Source organism: Chiloscyllium plagiosum, chromosome 39, assembly GCF_004010195.1.
Source record: "Chiloscyllium plagiosum isolate BGI_BamShark_2017 chromosome 39, ASM401019v2, whole genome shotgun sequence".
In the NCBI taxonomy this organism is placed as follows: Eukaryota; Metazoa; Chordata; class Chondrichthyes; order Orectolobiformes; family Hemiscylliidae; genus Chiloscyllium; species Chiloscyllium plagiosum.
Window position 1 is genome coordinate 6,683,244 of NC_057748.1, and position 17,298 is coordinate 6,700,541.

Here is a 17,298-nt window from a genome sequence, read left to right on the forward strand (position 1 = left end):
AGTAAGGATAATAGAGTTTTTTTTCTCTTTTTTTGACAAGCAGTGCCCTTCTCATCAAAGGGCTCTCCTGGTTATATGTTTTTGTGTGTGGGTGTGAGACACAGTGAAAGACAACAGGTGTACAAATCTTTATTCATTTCCCACCACCAGGAAGAAAGGAAACATCAGGGTGGCCAGTGACAAGCAGTGCCCTTCACATCAAAGGGCAATGCTGTGTGAGCAAGGGGTGGGCAGGGATTAAATCAAAATAGAGTTGGAGTGGGAAATAAAGTACTCCGCTCCCTGTGGTGCCCACCTCTCCCTGAACAGCTCGAGGGAGTTGGTAGATACTGATAATAGGCTGCTTCAGGCTTACCTCATGTTACAGACAACCGTTTAAGTTCCTGAGTGGGTCTCACAGCCGCAAGCTGTATGATTACCCGAGAACCAATCACCTCGTTGTTGGCAGGCAGAAAACCTTTGCCTTTGTAACGGGTCACGAATCCAGAGCTTGCTACCCAAAGTTGCATTTGTACACAGCCCTGTAGTTCCAGTTTGTCTGCTGTAACACACGGCTTTACAAACAGTGTTCACACGGAAAATTAAATTATTGGTTTTCAAAGTATGAAATTATCCTTGGTTTGAAGACCGGTCTGTTTTCATTTCAGTTCACAAGATTTTAAAAAAACACAAATAAAAAGACACAATCTTTACAACAGATGGCCTTGTGGTAGGGCTTTTGCCTGAAATGTCGATTTTCCTGCTCCTCAGATGCTGCCTGACCTGCTGTGCTTTTCCAGCACCACTCTAATCTTGATTCTAGCTGAGTCTCTGGATTAAAGTTCTGGGGACCTGGGTTCGAATCCCACCATGGCAGATGGTGGAATTTGAATTCCTTAAATATCTGGAATTAAGAGTCTAATGATCATGAAACCACTGATTATGAAAGACTCATCTGGTTCACTAATGTCCTTTAGGGAAGAAACTGCCATCCTTACCTGGTCTAGAAGATATGTGACCCCAGACCCACAGCAATGTGATTAACTCTTAACTGCCCTCTGGGTAATTAGGGATGGGCAATAAATGCTGGTCGAGCCAGCCATGCCCACGTCCCATGAATGAATAAATAAAGGGAGAAAAGCTTTCTAATTCAGTCAGCTAATGGTTTCACATTGAGTGTACTGAAAGTTGACCTTTTCAGGATTTTCTTTTGCTCAGGAGAAAAAAAGAACCTTTTAAGAACTAGTTATGAACATGCAGGACATCCCATTTTGAAGAATGCATGAGGGGCCAAATCAGTCTGCCTTTGTTTAGTCCACTCGTGAGATGTGGGTGTGACCCAGCCATATTGACCATCCCTTATTACGCTGACTAAGGTGGGGTGACCTATCTTCTTGAGCCGCTTCAGTCTATCTGGTGTTGGGAGACCCACAATGCCATTAGGAAGGGCATAGCTGGATTTTGACCCGGCGACACTGAAGGAATAATGATACTTTTCCAAGGTGGGATTGTAAGGGATAAATATTGGTCAGGACCACCTCCTTGTTGAATCTGCATCATCATTATCCAGAAACTAAGGCCTTGTTTTTCCCTTTTCAATGAAATCTCTTTTGAAAATCTCTCCCTGCCACAGTCTTGTGCTCCCTTGGGATCATATTGGAAATTGTTACCCAACGTGTACCCTTGAGCCTTTGAAGGGGGTAACTTTCTGACTCGGCATATGGTGCTACAGACTGAGTCACTTCTGGCACTGCATTGGACTGTTTCATGCTTTTGAGGATATTTCTCTTGGTTTTTTTTATTTTAAAGTTATGCCTCCCTGCTAATGGTGACACCTTTTTATTCCTCATTCCAGGAATCATTTCAATGTGAAATGGTGCAGTGGAATTCTTCACATCTTCTCCTGAACTTGATGGATCACTTCAGACGTTTTGACGCTACCTTCGAGCAGAAAAAATGTGACTTTGGACGATGCACTTTATACACCTGCCTGTCCGGTAAGGATCTCCCAATTTCTGCAGCTTCACTCGTCATCGTGTTGTGAGGTGGTGGGGGTTAGTGTGCTCGTTGTTCTCGGCGGTGGGGGGGTGGTGTTTGGGGCTCAGCAGTGACATGGAAGAGTGGGAGGAATGAAATATTTCCCTGTTATCTTGGGAGTGGAATTGACCAGGGTCCTATAACAAGCAACAAACTGCATTCCTGTCTCCTCCTGGCATCGCACCAGATCTAGAGGATCTTCGGGTGAGAGGGGAAAGATCTATAAAAGTGACCTACGGGGCAATGTTTTCTCACACAGGGTGGTGCGTGCATGGAATGAGCTGCCAGAGGAAGTGGTGGAGATCAATTGGCCCATTGCACATATCAGCTCTTAGACGAACTATCAAATTAATACCACTCTTCTTCCCCTGCATTAAGTGCAGCATTTATAGTCCATCCCTATTCACAACTTGGAAAAGCTCAACATGGGGTAGTGGAGCTCGTTTCTCACCTTGCTGTAAGCATGTCTCGGTGTAACCTGTATCTCCCGTCCCTCCCTGTTCTGCATGCCTGCGTACTGGTCACTGTAGTCTGAAGGATGCACGTGAGGATTTATTTCCCATTCTTCACATTTTTAGGAGACGTTGAGACGACAATATTTCATGTAACAACAAATGCCACAGCGACTTCGATGGAGCCGGGAGTGTTTGCCAATGGAACTGGGAATGACCCCACCAGTGCGGTTATTGGCAATACAACCGACCCCACTCCAACTGTGACCCTTCACAACCTGACCAGCTTAACCAATGGGACCAATCCGTCTCCGACCTGGACCAATGGGAACCTCACGAGCTCAACCAATGGAACCAGCACCGTTCTGGTTTCAGTGAATGGCAGCCTGGCTGCTACAATAGACCAAACCAGTGTCAACCCAACACCCTCAAACAACGGAAACAATAGCCCTCTGGCAGCAACATTCTGCAGCACTGAACCCCGTGCGATCATCTCTCCAACAGCAACACAAACAGTTGTAATTATTCTTGTCATCAGCGTCCTTTTGAACATAGCTCTCCTCATGTGCTTGTTGGAAAGGAGAAGGCGGATGGTAAGTGATTTTTTTTTTTTTCCTTTTTATATGAAGCTTCTTAATCTGAAGAGATGTGAGAGAATACCTTCACAGTACTGTACCTTCCTCAAAGCAGAATTATTCCAACTCGGCATTTATAAATCCTTATTCGCAGCAACTTTGAATTGCGTTTATATCGCAGCCAGTAATAGTGGAGCAATCAATGTCATGGAAACTAAAGGGGCCAGAATTAGAGGAGCATGGATTTCTCCACGGTGGGCCGGATGAGCTTACAGAAGCGGGAAAACCAAGATGAGAGAGGTCATGTTGCAGCTGTACAGGACATTGGTTAGGCCACTGTTGGAATATTGCGAGCAGTTCTGGTCTCCTTCCTATCGCGAGAATGTTATGAAACTTGACAGGGTTCAGAAAAGATTTACAAGGATGTTGCCAGGGTTGGATGATTTGAGCTATAGGGAGAGGCTGTTTTCCCTGGAGTGTTGGATGCTGAGGGGTATGCTGGAGGTTGGTACAGTAACAATATTTAAAAGGCATCTGGATGGATATATGAATGGGAAGGGTTTAGAGGGATATGGGCCACATGCTGGCAAATGGAACTAGATTAGTTTAGAATACCTGGTTGGCATGTACTAGTTGGACCGAAGGGTCTGTTTCCATGATGAACATCTCTGAGAGGTATGGATAGGATAAGTAGACAAGATCTTTTCCCTGGGATGGGGTGTTCAGAACTAGATGGCATAGATTTAGGGTGAGGGGAAAAGATATATAAAAGAGACCTAAGGGGCAATGTTTTCACACAGAGGGTGGTACATGTATGGAATGAGCTACCAGAGGAAGTGGTGGAGGCTGGTACAACTGCAGCATTTAAAAAGCATCTGGATGGGTATATGAATAGGAATGGTTTGGAGGGATATGGGCCAAGTGCTGGCAAATAGGACTAGATTGAGTTAGGATACCTGGTCAGCATGGATGAGTTGGATTGAAGGGTCTGTTTCCATGCTGTACATCTCTACGAGAACTTTTAATTGGCAAGGCATTGCTGCCTAAGGTACCAGTTAAGATGAGCATGCTTGGGAGGTCAATGGGGGATCTGGAAGATAGTGCGAATTTAGTATAGGGATGCAGGGCATTGGATGGGGTCAAGGTGCGAGACATGGAGGAGCTCCATTTGTGGATGTGTTTTGTTTGGGAGTGGTTTTGTTTTTTGAGAGATGTGAAAGCCATTCTGATGGGCCAACTTGTAGGAGCATTGGACATAGTTTTCGAGACGGGTCCATCCACAATTCAGGCTGACTCATCAGTCCTTATCATCAACAATAGCACCTTTCAGGTCCAGTGCCAAACCACTGCCCCATCTGCTCGATGGGTGGATAGTAAAATGCAGTGCCACTCTCCTGAAGATCAGGTGGGTTCTCCCCAGTGTCCTGGGGAATATTCCTCCCCCCGGCTCAACCGCAATCACTCCCCAAACAAAAACTCAACGAGGCTTGTCGATTTGTCACCATTCCTGTGATCTTGCTGTGCACAATTAGTAGCTGCTGTTTTCTACAACGGGGACCGCATTTAAATGCTTTGCCATGGAAAGTTAGGGCATTCTGAGCTCATGGATCCAAGATCTTTTACTCCATTAGTAAGGAATGCAGGTGCTGGAAGTCAGAGTCAATAGATGTGAAGCTGGGAAAATACAGCCCTGATGAAGGATATTGGCCTGAAATGTTGACTTTGCTACTTGGACGCTGTCGGACCTGCTGTTTGGAGGAGAAGGTGAGGACTGCAGATGCTGGAGATCAGAGTCAAGAGAGTGTGGTGCTGGAAAAGCACAGCTGGTCAGGCAGCATCCCGGGAGCAAGAGAATCAACATGTCGGGCATAAGATCTTCATCAGTTAACCCCTGATGAAGGGTTTATGCCTGAAACACCGATTCTCCTGCTCCTGAGATGCTGCCTGACCTGCTGTGCTTTTCCAGCACCACACTCTCTTGACCTGCTGTTTTCCCAGCTCCACGTCGATTAATTAGTAACACTGATTTTTTTTTGTGGGGAGTTTAAGGATCGTTCATGTTTGTGTTACCCAACCCTGAAGTTTTCATCAGGTGTTTATCAAATTGGATTTAGTGGCAACTAATTGCGTTTAGATGTCAATTTCTAAGCGTGCTGCATTTTGACTCTGTTTGACCTCTCTCAAACTTGGATCCCAGGCTGTGACGAGGCTGATGATTTCCATGGTGACAGTGAGGTTACCTCTGTGTTTCTCTGCCCTTGGACTGGGGCTTCCTGCTGTTTGGTCCCTGGACAGAAAGTGCCAGCTAGAAGTGATCAACCAGAGGGCAATGTCTCACTTTTTTAAAAAATGACTCTGCAATGTAAGAGCTCAGGGTGTGTGGGATAAGATTAACATGGACAGAAATTTGGTTGGAGATTAGGAAACAGGAAGTGAGCATAGTGGGTTTTCTCTTGGTTGGCAGGACATGCCAAGTGGTTTGCCACAGGGCTCTATGTTGGGGCAATTATTAATAACTTGGGGAATTCATGGCTGATGAATCTGCTGGTGGGACCTTCCTATGTATCTTTGCGAGTTGTGAACAGGACAAAAGGGGGTTATAAAGGGACCTAGTCAGCAAGTAACAATCTGGTAGATAGGATGTGATGTGATGTGAACATGGCCATTTTGGAAGGAAGAGAACAGCATATTATATAAACGGAGAGAGGCTGCATTTCAGAACTCTGCAATACCAATGGATCTGAGTATTCTGCTGCATGAATCTCTCAAAATTAGTTTGCAGGTACAACAGGTGATTAAGAAGGTAAACAGAACGTTGTTTATCACAAAGTAATGGGATGTAAAAGAAAGGATGTTATTTTTTTCTCCAGTTTTGAACAGAACATTGCTGAGTAAGGTGTGCACAGTTTTAGTCTCGGTCCTTTTAGGAAAGGATATAAATACTTTCGGAGTGGTTTGGAGAAGGTTCACCCGTCTGATACCTGGGATTACGAGATGCTGGTGTTCTGTCACTTGGAAAGGTTGGACAGTTTAGGCTTGTGTCCTGTGAAGTACAAAGGAAAGTTACACTGGCATTGGAGGCAGTCCAGAGAAGGTTCACTATGCTTTCCTCCGATTTGGAGGGATTTTCTTATGAGGAGAGGTTGATTAGATCGAGCCTGTTATTCATTGGAGCTTAGAATGAGCGAAAACCAGAGGAATCTTAAGAGGGCTTGGTTAGGGCTCGATATGGATAGGTGGCTCCCCCTGTGGGAGAGTCTAGGACCAGAGGGTGTCATCTCAATGAAACCAGATGAAGGATAATTCCCTTCTCTGAGGGTAGTGAATGTGTGGAATTCTTTCCTGTGGAAGGCCTTAGAGACTAGATCATTACGTATATTCAAGGCTGGGAAGACTTATTTTTTAAATCAGTAAAGAGTACGGGGAAAGGACAGGAAAATGGAGTTGAGGATTGAGATTGGCCGTGATCCCATTGAATGATGGAGTGGACTCAATGGGCTGAATGGCCTATGTCTTAGGACATTATAATAGGATCCTGAGGGGACTTGACAGAGTGGACGCCAAAAGGATGTATTCCCTTCTGGGAAAGACTAAACCTACGTGACACAGATTAAAAATAAGATTTGAGATGGGGCTTTTATTTCCCCTGAGGATTGTGGGTCTTTGGACATCTCTCTTTTCCAACCTCCCAGGGTGGAGATGGTGGGATCATTGAAGGCTGCTGTTGATAGCCTTCGATTCCCTGTTTAGTCAAGAATCTATTGGCATTAGGCAAGTCTGTGAAATTTGAACTCAAAATCTGATCAGTTGTGACTGGTGGAGCTAGTTTGATGGACTGAATGGCCTGTATTTGCTGGTTGCTTAAATGTATGGAACATGCGCTCACATTAATGCTGATTTGTGAGGGTGGTTTCACCAGTTGTGATGTCTTGCACAGTTCACTAGCCAGCGCTTTTTCTCTGCAGCATAGGCAGTTGGGAGATTTTCGTTTGCAATGAGAGGGTGGCTGGTATCGGTGGAACTTTGAGACAAGATAGTCCCTCCAGGACAGAGGGAATAGGAAAATGCAAGGTCTTGTTACTAGGTTACAAGATAAAGCAGCAGCAGTCCAAACATTGGTTTCCAGGATGGGTTGTCGAACTGGGAACGAGATTGGCTACAAGTCTGCTTCTCAGCATGGAATTACAGAGACATGAGATGGGTTTTTTGGTCATCAAGGATATCAAATTTCAAACGTTCATCAAAATTTATTCTACAGGAGGAATGCTTGACCTCTGGTTGAGGTATTGCTATAGGGGAAGCAGTGGGGGAATGTGCTCCCTCAGACCCCAGGTAAAAGCTCAAGGTCTGAACCCTCCTGTTCACAGAGAGCTGAATACTCTACATCAATGTCTGTCACTTCTAGAGATTGTAAGCAAATCTAGTTATATCTCCCCTGGCTCTACTTTCAAAACCCAAAACTAAATCTTTACTATTAGATGTGATCTAGTGATTGGATAACACTTGCTTAACAATCCTAAATGTGCCAATAGCTATACTATCAACAAACTTAATACAATCATGATCATCATAAGTCAAGCTTGTATCTGTCTTTACAGTAATATACTGTGCTTTTTCTCTGCGGAGTTCAGCAATTTGGATACTTTTTTATTTGTTCACGGGATGAGGGTGTCACTGGCTGGGCCAGCGTTTACTGCCCATCCCTAATTGCCCAGAAGGCAGTTAAGAATCAGCCACTTTGCTGTGGGTCATAGAGTCATAGAGATGTACAGCATGGAAACAGACCCTTCGGTCCAACCCGTCTATGTCGACCAGATATCCCAACCCAATCTAGTCCCACCTGCCAGCACCCAGCCCATATCCCTCCAAACCCTTCCTATTCATATACCCATCCAATTGCCTTTTAAATGTTGCGATTGTACCAGCCTCCACCACTTCCTCTGGCAGCTCATTCCATATCCGTACCATTCTCTGTGTGAAAATGTTGCCCCTTGGGTCTCTTTTTATATCTTTCCCCTCTCACCCTAAACCTATGCCCTCTAGTTCTGGACTCCCCGACCCCAGGGAAAAGACTTTGCCTATTTACCCTATCCATGCCCCTCATAAGTTTGTAAACCTCTAAGTCTGGAGTTAAATCTAGGCCAGAGCAGGTAAGGATGGCAGACTCCTTCCCTAAAGGACATTTGTGATGGTTTTCTCAAGATGGGATTTTCCAACCGTTGACAGTGGATTCATAATTGCCATTAGGTTCTTACTTCCAGACTTTACCAAGTTCAAATTACACCGTCTGTCATGGCTGGATTCAACAGGATGTTGAAAATTCCCATTTGAATCCTATGACTCTCTCACACTCGGTCTGAGGAAATTGACACATTTGTCCCTCCTCCTCTTCAAAGAAATATGTGTGTGAAATTAGTTTGGCCTGTACTATTTCAGTTGCTTGAGGTTAAAAGGGAGTTGGGAGCGGTCTTTACTTCTAAATTGAATTGCAATGATTTAAGTGTGAGGCAAGAGAGAACAAGCTGTGAGAGAAGGAAGCGCTGAAGTCATTTCTCTGGCAATGGAGATTGAGGTTAGGATTGTTGGAGCAGAGCAGAGTAAAATGTGACGTTCCCATCTCCACCTGAGCTTCTTTTTTTAAAGAGAAGTTAAGTAAAAAATATTCATCCAGAATTCGATATGGTAGGTGGAGAGAAACAGTTTCCTCTCGGGGTACTGAACAAAGGGGGTTAGAATTTTAAACTTAGAACCAGAGCCTTAGAATCTAAAGCCATTCAAGGCTGATGAAGGTTCCTGATGAAGAGCTTATGCTTGAAATGTCAACTTGACTGATCCTCGGATGCTGCCTGACTGGCTGTGCATTTCCAGCACCACACTTTTTGACTCTGAAGTCAGGAAGCACTCCTTTTATATAAAAGGGTCGAGGAGCGCTCTCTCTCTGTGTTTTTGAGATTCTCTACAATATGGAAACAGGCCCTTCGGCCCAACAAGTCCACACCGACACTGCAAAGAGAACCTCACCCAGACCCTTTCCCATACCCACTTTTTACTCCTGGCTAATGCGCCTAACACTGTGGGCAATTTAGCATGACCAGGAGGAAATGCACGCAGACACAGGGAGAACATGCAAACTCCTCACAGACATTCATCCAAGGCTGGAATTGAACCCGGGACCCTGGAGCTATGAGGCAGCAATGCCACCCAGTCTCTCCCTCCATTAAAAATGTCAGGAAGCGAGATTGTTGTTACACACTAAGATTATCGATCCAACGTTAGGTAGATGGAGTGAAGCTATGTCAGTGGTGATCTTATGGAATGGTGAGGTCGAGGGGCTGAATGGCCTCCTCGGTCTGTTCACTGGCACTGATGACCTGCATGTCCCTGTGTGTTAGGGACTTGTGCCTCTGTTAGTTCAGTGTCATGTTAAAGGGCTGTCTTTCTGTCATTTAGGCCCCTCCACATATGACTGAAATGGAGCCATTGTCATTACCCAGAGAGGAAGTTCTCGAGGCTTAGGAAAGGGAGAGCTTTGGAAAGGAATCGGGAGGTGAGTTTTTTTTGTTTTCCTTTGAAAGCATGATGACCTAAAATTCAGGAGCAGGTTGTGATTTATTCCACCTTGACCAATTCTTGATTTAATTTATCACTACCACACATACCTGGGTACAGTGAAAAGTTTGGTTTTCGGTGCAGATCATACCACACAAAGTGCATCAGGATAATAGAACAGAGCGGGGAGTACCATGTTACAGTGCACTGACAGCGAGGTCAACATTAAAATTTGAGAGGCCAATTAAGGAGTCGAATAACAGAAGCTGAACTTGAATCTGTTTGTACGTATGTTTAATCTCTGGTATCTTCTGCCTGACAGAAGGGGTTGGAAGAGATTTTATTATTTGGGCTCCAGGCTTGTATTTCATTGTCTGACCTTTGACCATTCGTGGGAAGGTACTCTTATGTTGTACTCGTTTCTGAGATGTGGGGCATCACTGGCGAAGCCAACATTTATTGCCCATCCCCCCCACTGCCCCAGAGGGTGGGGTAGAACAGAGTGAGGAGTCAAAACGTGTGGCGCTGGAAAAGCACAGCTGGTCAGGCAGCATCCGAGGAGCAGGAGAGTCGATATTTGGGGCTTGAGCCCTTCATCAGGAATGTGGGGGAGGGGGAGCTGGGGGAAGGTAGGTGGGAACGTGATGGGTAGATGGAAGTGGGGGGGGGTGATGATTGGAGGTGAGGGTGGAGTGGATAGGTGGGAAGGAAGATGGATAGGTGGGTCAGCTCAAGAGGTTGGTGCTGAGTTGGAGGGGTGGATCTAGGATGAGGTTGGGGGAAGGGAGATGAGGAAACTGAAATCAGTATTAATCCCGTGTGGTTGGAGGGTTCCAAGGCAGAAATTAAGTCGTTCTTCCTCCAGGCGTCTGGCAGAATCTGGCGGTGGTGGTGGCCCAGGACTTGCATGTCCTTGGCGGAGTGGGAGGGGGAGTTGAAGTGTTCAGCCAAGGGCATTGGGTTGTTTAGTGCGTGTGCCCCAGTACCCCACTTTTTGACTAATCTCCAGCATCTGCAGTCCTCCGTTTCTTCTGGAACAGAGAGAAAGCTCAGTACGTCAATCCTGAGCAGTTAAGAAAACCACATGTAGGCCAGACTGTGTAAAGACGACAGGTTTCCTTCCTTTAAAGGATATTAGAGGAAAATATGGGCTTTTTAAGTAACAGTCTAGTGGTTTTGAGGAGACGCTAATTGAATCCTAATTCCTTGGTCGCTGTGGTAGCAGTTGAATGTACGTCTGCAAATCATTAGCTCAAACTCTGGATTACTCATCCAAAACAAAACCCAGCCAATTAGCTATTATAACCTGTGAGAGTCAGCATCAAAGGATTCACTGATAGGACTTTATCTCGTAGCTTTACAAGTTGATGTGCAATCGCCCTTAGTAACGTGGCCCTCCTCTCCTTAGCAACCGCAGCAATAGGACTGAGTCACGGGATCCAGTACGGTGAATGTGTTCTCTCAGCCAGGCCCTGAAAGAGTTTGCTGAATGGTTTAAAGTTCTACAAAGGAAGTAAGGAGTCTTGCCAGCTCTTGTCACTGTGGGCAAGAGGCCAGTTCTCAGTTCACAGCAATGGGACTGTAGAAAGAGCTACACTCCAACTCAGCAAAACCTGACTTAACAACACTGTCGTGCGTGTCTGTGTTCTGCATCTGCATGATAAATTTCCCTCTACTCTTCAAAGATGCTGACTGTCAAGGGATTGGGAGTTGAGGGGGTGGGGGTTGCTGAATCTCTTTCTTCACCAACCCCCATCTGGATAACTGCAAGGCTCCCCACAGCGTGGTCTGAATTAACATGCAGATCAATCCAGAATTGGGCCACATTTACCTTTAGGAGAGAGGGAGAGAACGTCCCTTCGCCAATGAGATCCATTGAGGAACCACTTGGCGAGTTTCACTTTCCCTCGGTGTCACGAGTGTTTTTTTTTCTCGCATCCCCCTGCATCGACAGAATGTGTGCCTTTGTGGTGGATGGGGGTGGGGGTTTGGGCAGGGCACCGAGACTCACCAGGATCACCAGATTGGGAGGGTGGGTTTTGCAATCCGATTGCATTTCCAGGCTCTGCAAACAGCTTATGTAAATGGGTCAGGGTGGTTGGGCAGGGGGTGTTGGACCTGGACATTTAAAATTGCTCCGGCAGGAGAACCTTCTAATTATATTTCAACAATCCTGGCAGATTGACTGGGCCATTGTCCATGCTCTACTTCCCATCTTCCATTCCATTTCTCCTTCATTCCTTTCCTCCCTCAACACAAACCACCTCCCAACCCCAAATCCCAGCCAATGGCTTGATGCAACACACCAACCCAGTGTTGATGCTTGTGGACGTTTAGCTAGTCTTTCCCTCAGATGGCTTGCTGGTGGAAAGAGTGCCTATGTAGAAGGCTTTGCTGGCGAGGGCACACACGGAGGCCAACTGAAAGATTTCCCAGCTCCATTGCCAACCTTACCAATTCCATCAAGTCCTGCAGTGAGGTTCGAGCCCTCTTTCTGGTCCAGTTGGTGGGTGAGGGGGGGGGGGGTTGGGTGTGCTATACTCTGGTGTTTGGAGGTCGTAGACACAATCTGGCCCAGCTTTCCCTTTCATTGCGTCATCAGTGTTCGTCTCGAGGACAGGTTCCTCGTTCTCACCACTGCTGGTTCATACAGTGACTGACTGCGAGGATTCATCTGTGTCCAGACAGAATCAAAACTGTGCACTCACCAGAAATCTGCAATTGAAAATGGAAGGATGCTGGGATTAGGCTGTGTGTGTTTCTCTGAGTCATACAGCACAGAAACAGACCCTTTGGTCCAACCAGTCCATCCCAAACTCAATTAATCCCACTTGCCTGCTCCTGGCCCATATCCCTCCAAACCCTTTCCTATTCATGTCCTTATCCAAATGTCTTTTAAACACTGTAATTGTACCCACATCCATCACTTCCTCTGGAAGTTCATTCGACATGCAAAACACCCTCTGTAAAAAAAAAAAAACTTGCCCCTGATATCTTTATTAAATCTCTCTCCTCTCACCTTAAGTGTGCCCCTAGTCTTGAAATCCCCATCCTAGGGAAAAGACAATCCATCTCTGTGTCTCTCTGTCTCTGTCTGTCTGTCTGTCTCTCTGTGTGCCACTCTCTGTCTGTCTCTTTGTCTCTGTCTGTCTGCCTGTATCGGAACAGTTCAGGGACGTGACAGCTGAGGAAGTGGCAGAGGACCCAAAAGGGAAGGACAATAACTGAATGAAAGTGAGCGAGAGATTAAATGACCAAAGGGAAGAAGGTTCAAGGTGACCAGGTGTGGAAATGAACCTGTTTATCACACATTTCATGACATGTCATTGTTTTTACACGCAACTAAGTATTTTCTGAATATTTTCTACTCTCGCCCTTTTCTCTTTCCCCAGATACAAACCGTGTTAGTGTTTCAAATCTGGTTTGAGTCTTCTTCAGAACTGGAAGTACAAATAAATATTCATTTTGAATACTTCCTGTTGCAAGTTCTGAAAAGTACCATGCTGGATTCGAAACATTAACTCTGTTTCTCTCTCTCACCACAGGTGCTGCCAACCTGCTGAGTTTCTCCAGCATTTTGTATTTATTTCTGATTTCCAGCACCTGCAGCATTCTGCTTTTAATCACCTGACTGACCCATTCAGGGATGTCACGACCCACGTCTGGAGCAGCTGGGGTTTGAACCTGGGTAGGGACACTACCACTGCACCACAAGAGCTCTTCTGGGCTGGTTTATAGGCAAGATTAACCTGCAAGCCACGGAAAGATGACTTTTTTTAAAGTCTGCCACAGGTTTCACTGACAAGAGTTTGAAAACAGCTCCATAGTTGCAGTGTCTCAACTCCTATTGCAGGCAGTCTACCCCCAGGCATAACCAATCAAGGTCAGTGAGCATTGATCAGACTGTCATAATCAAATGGTGAATAAATGAACCCTGCAGGGGCAAATAAACAAAAATAAAGATTGGTCACAGAGGTGTGAATGACTAAAGAAAAGCCAGACCTGAGTCATGGTTCTGGTGTGAGATTGTTGAATTCTGAAGAGGGGTGGGAAAGAGGTTGCAAAGATACCAATATCAAATTGGCATTTGAGTAATAAGAGTCCTAGCATCCCTGCAGGCCAGTCAGCCCATCGAGCCCACACCAACCCTCTGAAGAGCATCCCACCCAGACCCACCCACCCCCTACTCTATCCCTGTAACCCTGCATTTCCCATGGCTAGCCCACCTAGTCTACACATCTCTGGACACCACAGGACAGTTTCCCAAAGCCAATCCACCCTACTCTGTACATCTTCAGACTGTGGGAGGAAACTGGAGCACCCGGAGGAAACCCACACACAGACACGGGGTCGATGTGAAAACTCTGCACAGACAGTCGCCCGAGGGGGAGTCAAACCCGTGTCCCTGCAAGGCAGCAGTGCTAATCAGCATCATACAGTGCAAAAGAGGCCCTTCAGCCCATTGAGTCTGTGTCAACCTATGTACACTAATCCCACTTTCCAGCACTTGGCCCATGACCTTGAATCATGAGTGTGATGCTGGAAAAGCACAGCAGGTCAGGTAGCATTCAAAGAGCCGGAGAATTGATGTTTTGGGCAAAGGCCCTTCATCAGGAATGATTAAAGGTCTTTTGTCCGAAATGTTGATTTTTCAGCATCTGCAGTCCTTACTTTCTCCATTACCTTGACTGTTAGGGCATTTTAAATACTCATCGAAGTACGTTCAAAAGATTGAAAGACTTCCAGCCTCCACGACCCTCTCAGTGTGGCAGGGAGGAAGGGGGGCATTTGAGAACTCCACTACCCACTGGGTGGCAAATAAATTTTCCTCAAATCCCCTCAGAACCTCCCCTTCAGATTAAGGGGAACAGCTGCTCCGTTGCCCCCTTGTCTTCATGCTCCTTATGGTCTTATACACATCTATCAGGTTCACCGCCCACCCTGGCAACCTTCTCTAGTCTAAAGAGTGAGTGTTGCATCTTAATGTTTGCTAAATCTAGACGCTGAGCTGTTTTTACATTTGATTTTATTTATTCGGATATTTTGTTCATTGAAACTGATGACTGTTTGTTTATTATCTGTTACAGAGAAAGTGAAGGGTGCGATGACTTTCCAAGGCTGCCTATTGTGAAAGAGCCCTGCTTCATGCCATGCTCATCGTGTCCGTATGCATTGCCTGGTCTGTCCTCTGCCTCTCGTGTTGCTGTTGTCTCTCGACTGTATTTTCCGAATCCCCTTTCTTCAAACCCCGCCACCCTCCCCACTACGTCCAACCACCTCGATCTGCAAAATGGGCCTTAGATCTGCGCGATTAAGTTGGGGGAAAGAACTGTTTCTATTTGTGGGTGGTCTGCACCACTGGAGAAGGAGGGGTGTTGACTTTCTTCCACTGCGGGCTTTACCAATGTGCAAATAATTATTGCCCAACCGCCAAGAGATGGGCAGACATCGAAGAAAGTGGTTCTCTCTGTTTCCCTGAACTCCTCCTCCAGAGGAGAGAAGGAAGACTGTATACATGTCTGAGTTAAGAGAGACTAGTCACTCAACCCAGTAGGATTGGCGGTCATGGAGAAATGGAAGATAGGGGACACAGCTTTTGTACGGAACGTTGGTGCTAGATGTTCATTGGTTTTTCTCTGCACCTTAACTCTGTCAGGATCACTCAACAAATTTGGTTCAATTGTGCCCTGACACGATGCACTGAAGACACCTTGACTTTCTTGCTGAACTTGATTGTGTGTTTTTTTTTAATATACTGTTGCATTGCTAAGTTTCTTTTTTTGTTGTCCCCAGCCAAAAGCATGACTTCCGACCTTGGTGCTTGCCCTGCCCAGGAAGCAAATCCAGACTGTGATCCATAAGTGGCACTTTGGCCGCTCCGTAAATTGGAGAGGGCAGAGACAGACTCCAACTGGGAATGAGGCAGGATCAGACTGGGCAGCTGTGGGGGTGGGGCTGCCTGGAAAACTGGGAGGATAGGGCGGAGGGAGGGAGTTGGGCTTGTGGTAGAGGAGGAGGCCGAGATCCTTAAAACAAAGGTGGCTTCTGTGGTTAGCACTGCTGCCTCACAGCGCCATGGACCTGGGTTCGATTCCAGCCTCAGGCAATTGTGCAAACTCCACACAGACAGTCTCTGCATGGGTTTCATCTGGGTGCTCCGGTTTCCTCCCTGAATCCAAAGATGTGCAGGTTAGGTGAACTGGCCAAACTACATTGCCCCGTAGTGTTCAGAGATGCACAGGCTAGGTGCATTAGTCAGGGGTAAGTGTAGGATAATTGAATAGGGGAATGGGTCTGAGTGGGTTACTCTTCGGAGGATCAGTGTCGACTTGGGAAGGGCTTTTGCACGATATGTCAATTCTCCTGCTTGGATGCTGCCTGACCTGCTGTGCTTTTTAGCACCACACTCTCGACTCTAATCTCCAGCATCTGCAGTCCTCACTTTCTCCTAGTACACTTGTTGGGCTAAATGGCCTGTTTCCACACTGTAGGGCTTCTATGATTCTATGACAATGAGGAAGGGATATGCCCGTGGAGAGTGAGCCATGAGAACTGAGCTTGGCAGTGGGGAAGGGAGGGGAAGCTTGCAGAAGCCACGTGTTAGACCAATGAAGACACAACTTGTTAAAGAAGGAGCATGTACTGTGTACTTAAAATGATTTCACAACGAATGTGCTGCCACATTTGAGAGAGAAACCATTCGCTGGCTTTTGATGTCAACCTTGATCAGACTTGAAATTAAAGCTGGAGGGTCAGGAGCGAGTATTTTGTTCCTCCAACAGAATGGTCCACATACATTCCAAGTGTCTCCTTGCCATTTACAGGGACACAGAGTGTTACAATGAGCTGGTGCGTGACTGTGTACCAGATCTTTTAAAAAAAAAAAATGTTTTGACTGATCAACTGGTACCTTTCTCACATGTTGGATTCATGCTGTTGTGTATTGAGATGTTCATTTGGAGGGGGAAACGTGCAGCTTCCCCTTCCTGTGAATCTTCGTTTGTAGACTAACATGATCTCTTTTGGAGCGTATATTTTTAAAAAATATCTATGTATTACGGCTGTGCTGTATCATGTCTCGAGAATGTGAGCTTAAAATATATTTATTATTCTTTTAATTTTTTTTCCCTTAAGATAAAAGCAAATCTTAATATTGTCAGAACTTCTTTTTAATATTGTAAATAAATGCTTTTTGTTTTGGTTCACTTGGGAGTTCTTTTATTCAGTTGCATCATGAAGCAGAGAGTGAAGTTTAATTATTTTTGCACACACTACAATATCTCCAGTTTATACTAGGTTTCTTACATTTTAAATCATCGATTGTCATTGTAGTCCAGGTACATTTCAATAACCTGGTTGACTTTCAAAGCCCTGCCTGATGAAGGGCTTTTGCCCGAAATGTTGACTCTCCCACTTCTCAGATGCTTTTCCAGCACTATGCTCTTTGTCAATGTTAACTCTGTAAAGAGAAAACAGTTGCTGTCAGATCCCCAGCTGAGTATCTCTAGCCTTCATATGATCCCTACACTGTGGAAGCAGGCCATTCAGCCCATCGAGTCCACACTAGCCCTCCAAAGAGCATCCCACCCAGACCTCACCCCTTCACCCTCTCCCTGTACCCTGCATTTCTACATGGCTAGTCTGTACATTCCTGGACACAGTGGGGCAATTTCCCATGGCCAATTCACCCTAACCTACATATCTTT

General features: G+C 45.8%; 1 protein-coding gene across 5 annotated transcripts in view; it reads left to right on the plus strand.

The window, feature by feature from the left end:
- The window catches only part of LOC122542184, a 39,812-nt gene extending 24,106 nt beyond the window's left edge, over positions 1-15,706 (plus strand). For 4 of the 5 annotated variants that reach the window (XM_043679630.1, XM_043679628.1, XM_043679631.1 and 1 more), the window contains exons 6-9: positions 1,835-1,976; positions 2,595-3,061; positions 9,494-9,590; positions 14,680-15,706. In XM_043679630.1, the coding sequence (XP_043535565.1) occupies positions 1,835-1,976; positions 2,595-3,061; positions 9,494-9,559 (675 nt within the window). In that variant the 3' untranslated portion in view covers positions 9,560-9,590; positions 14,680-15,706. The remainder of the gene's footprint in view (positions 1-1,834; positions 1,977-2,594; positions 3,062-9,493; positions 9,591-14,679) is intronic. The other variant, XM_043679632.1, reaches the window with a different exon arrangement.
- Positions 15,707-17,298: the final 1,592 nt, after the last annotated feature.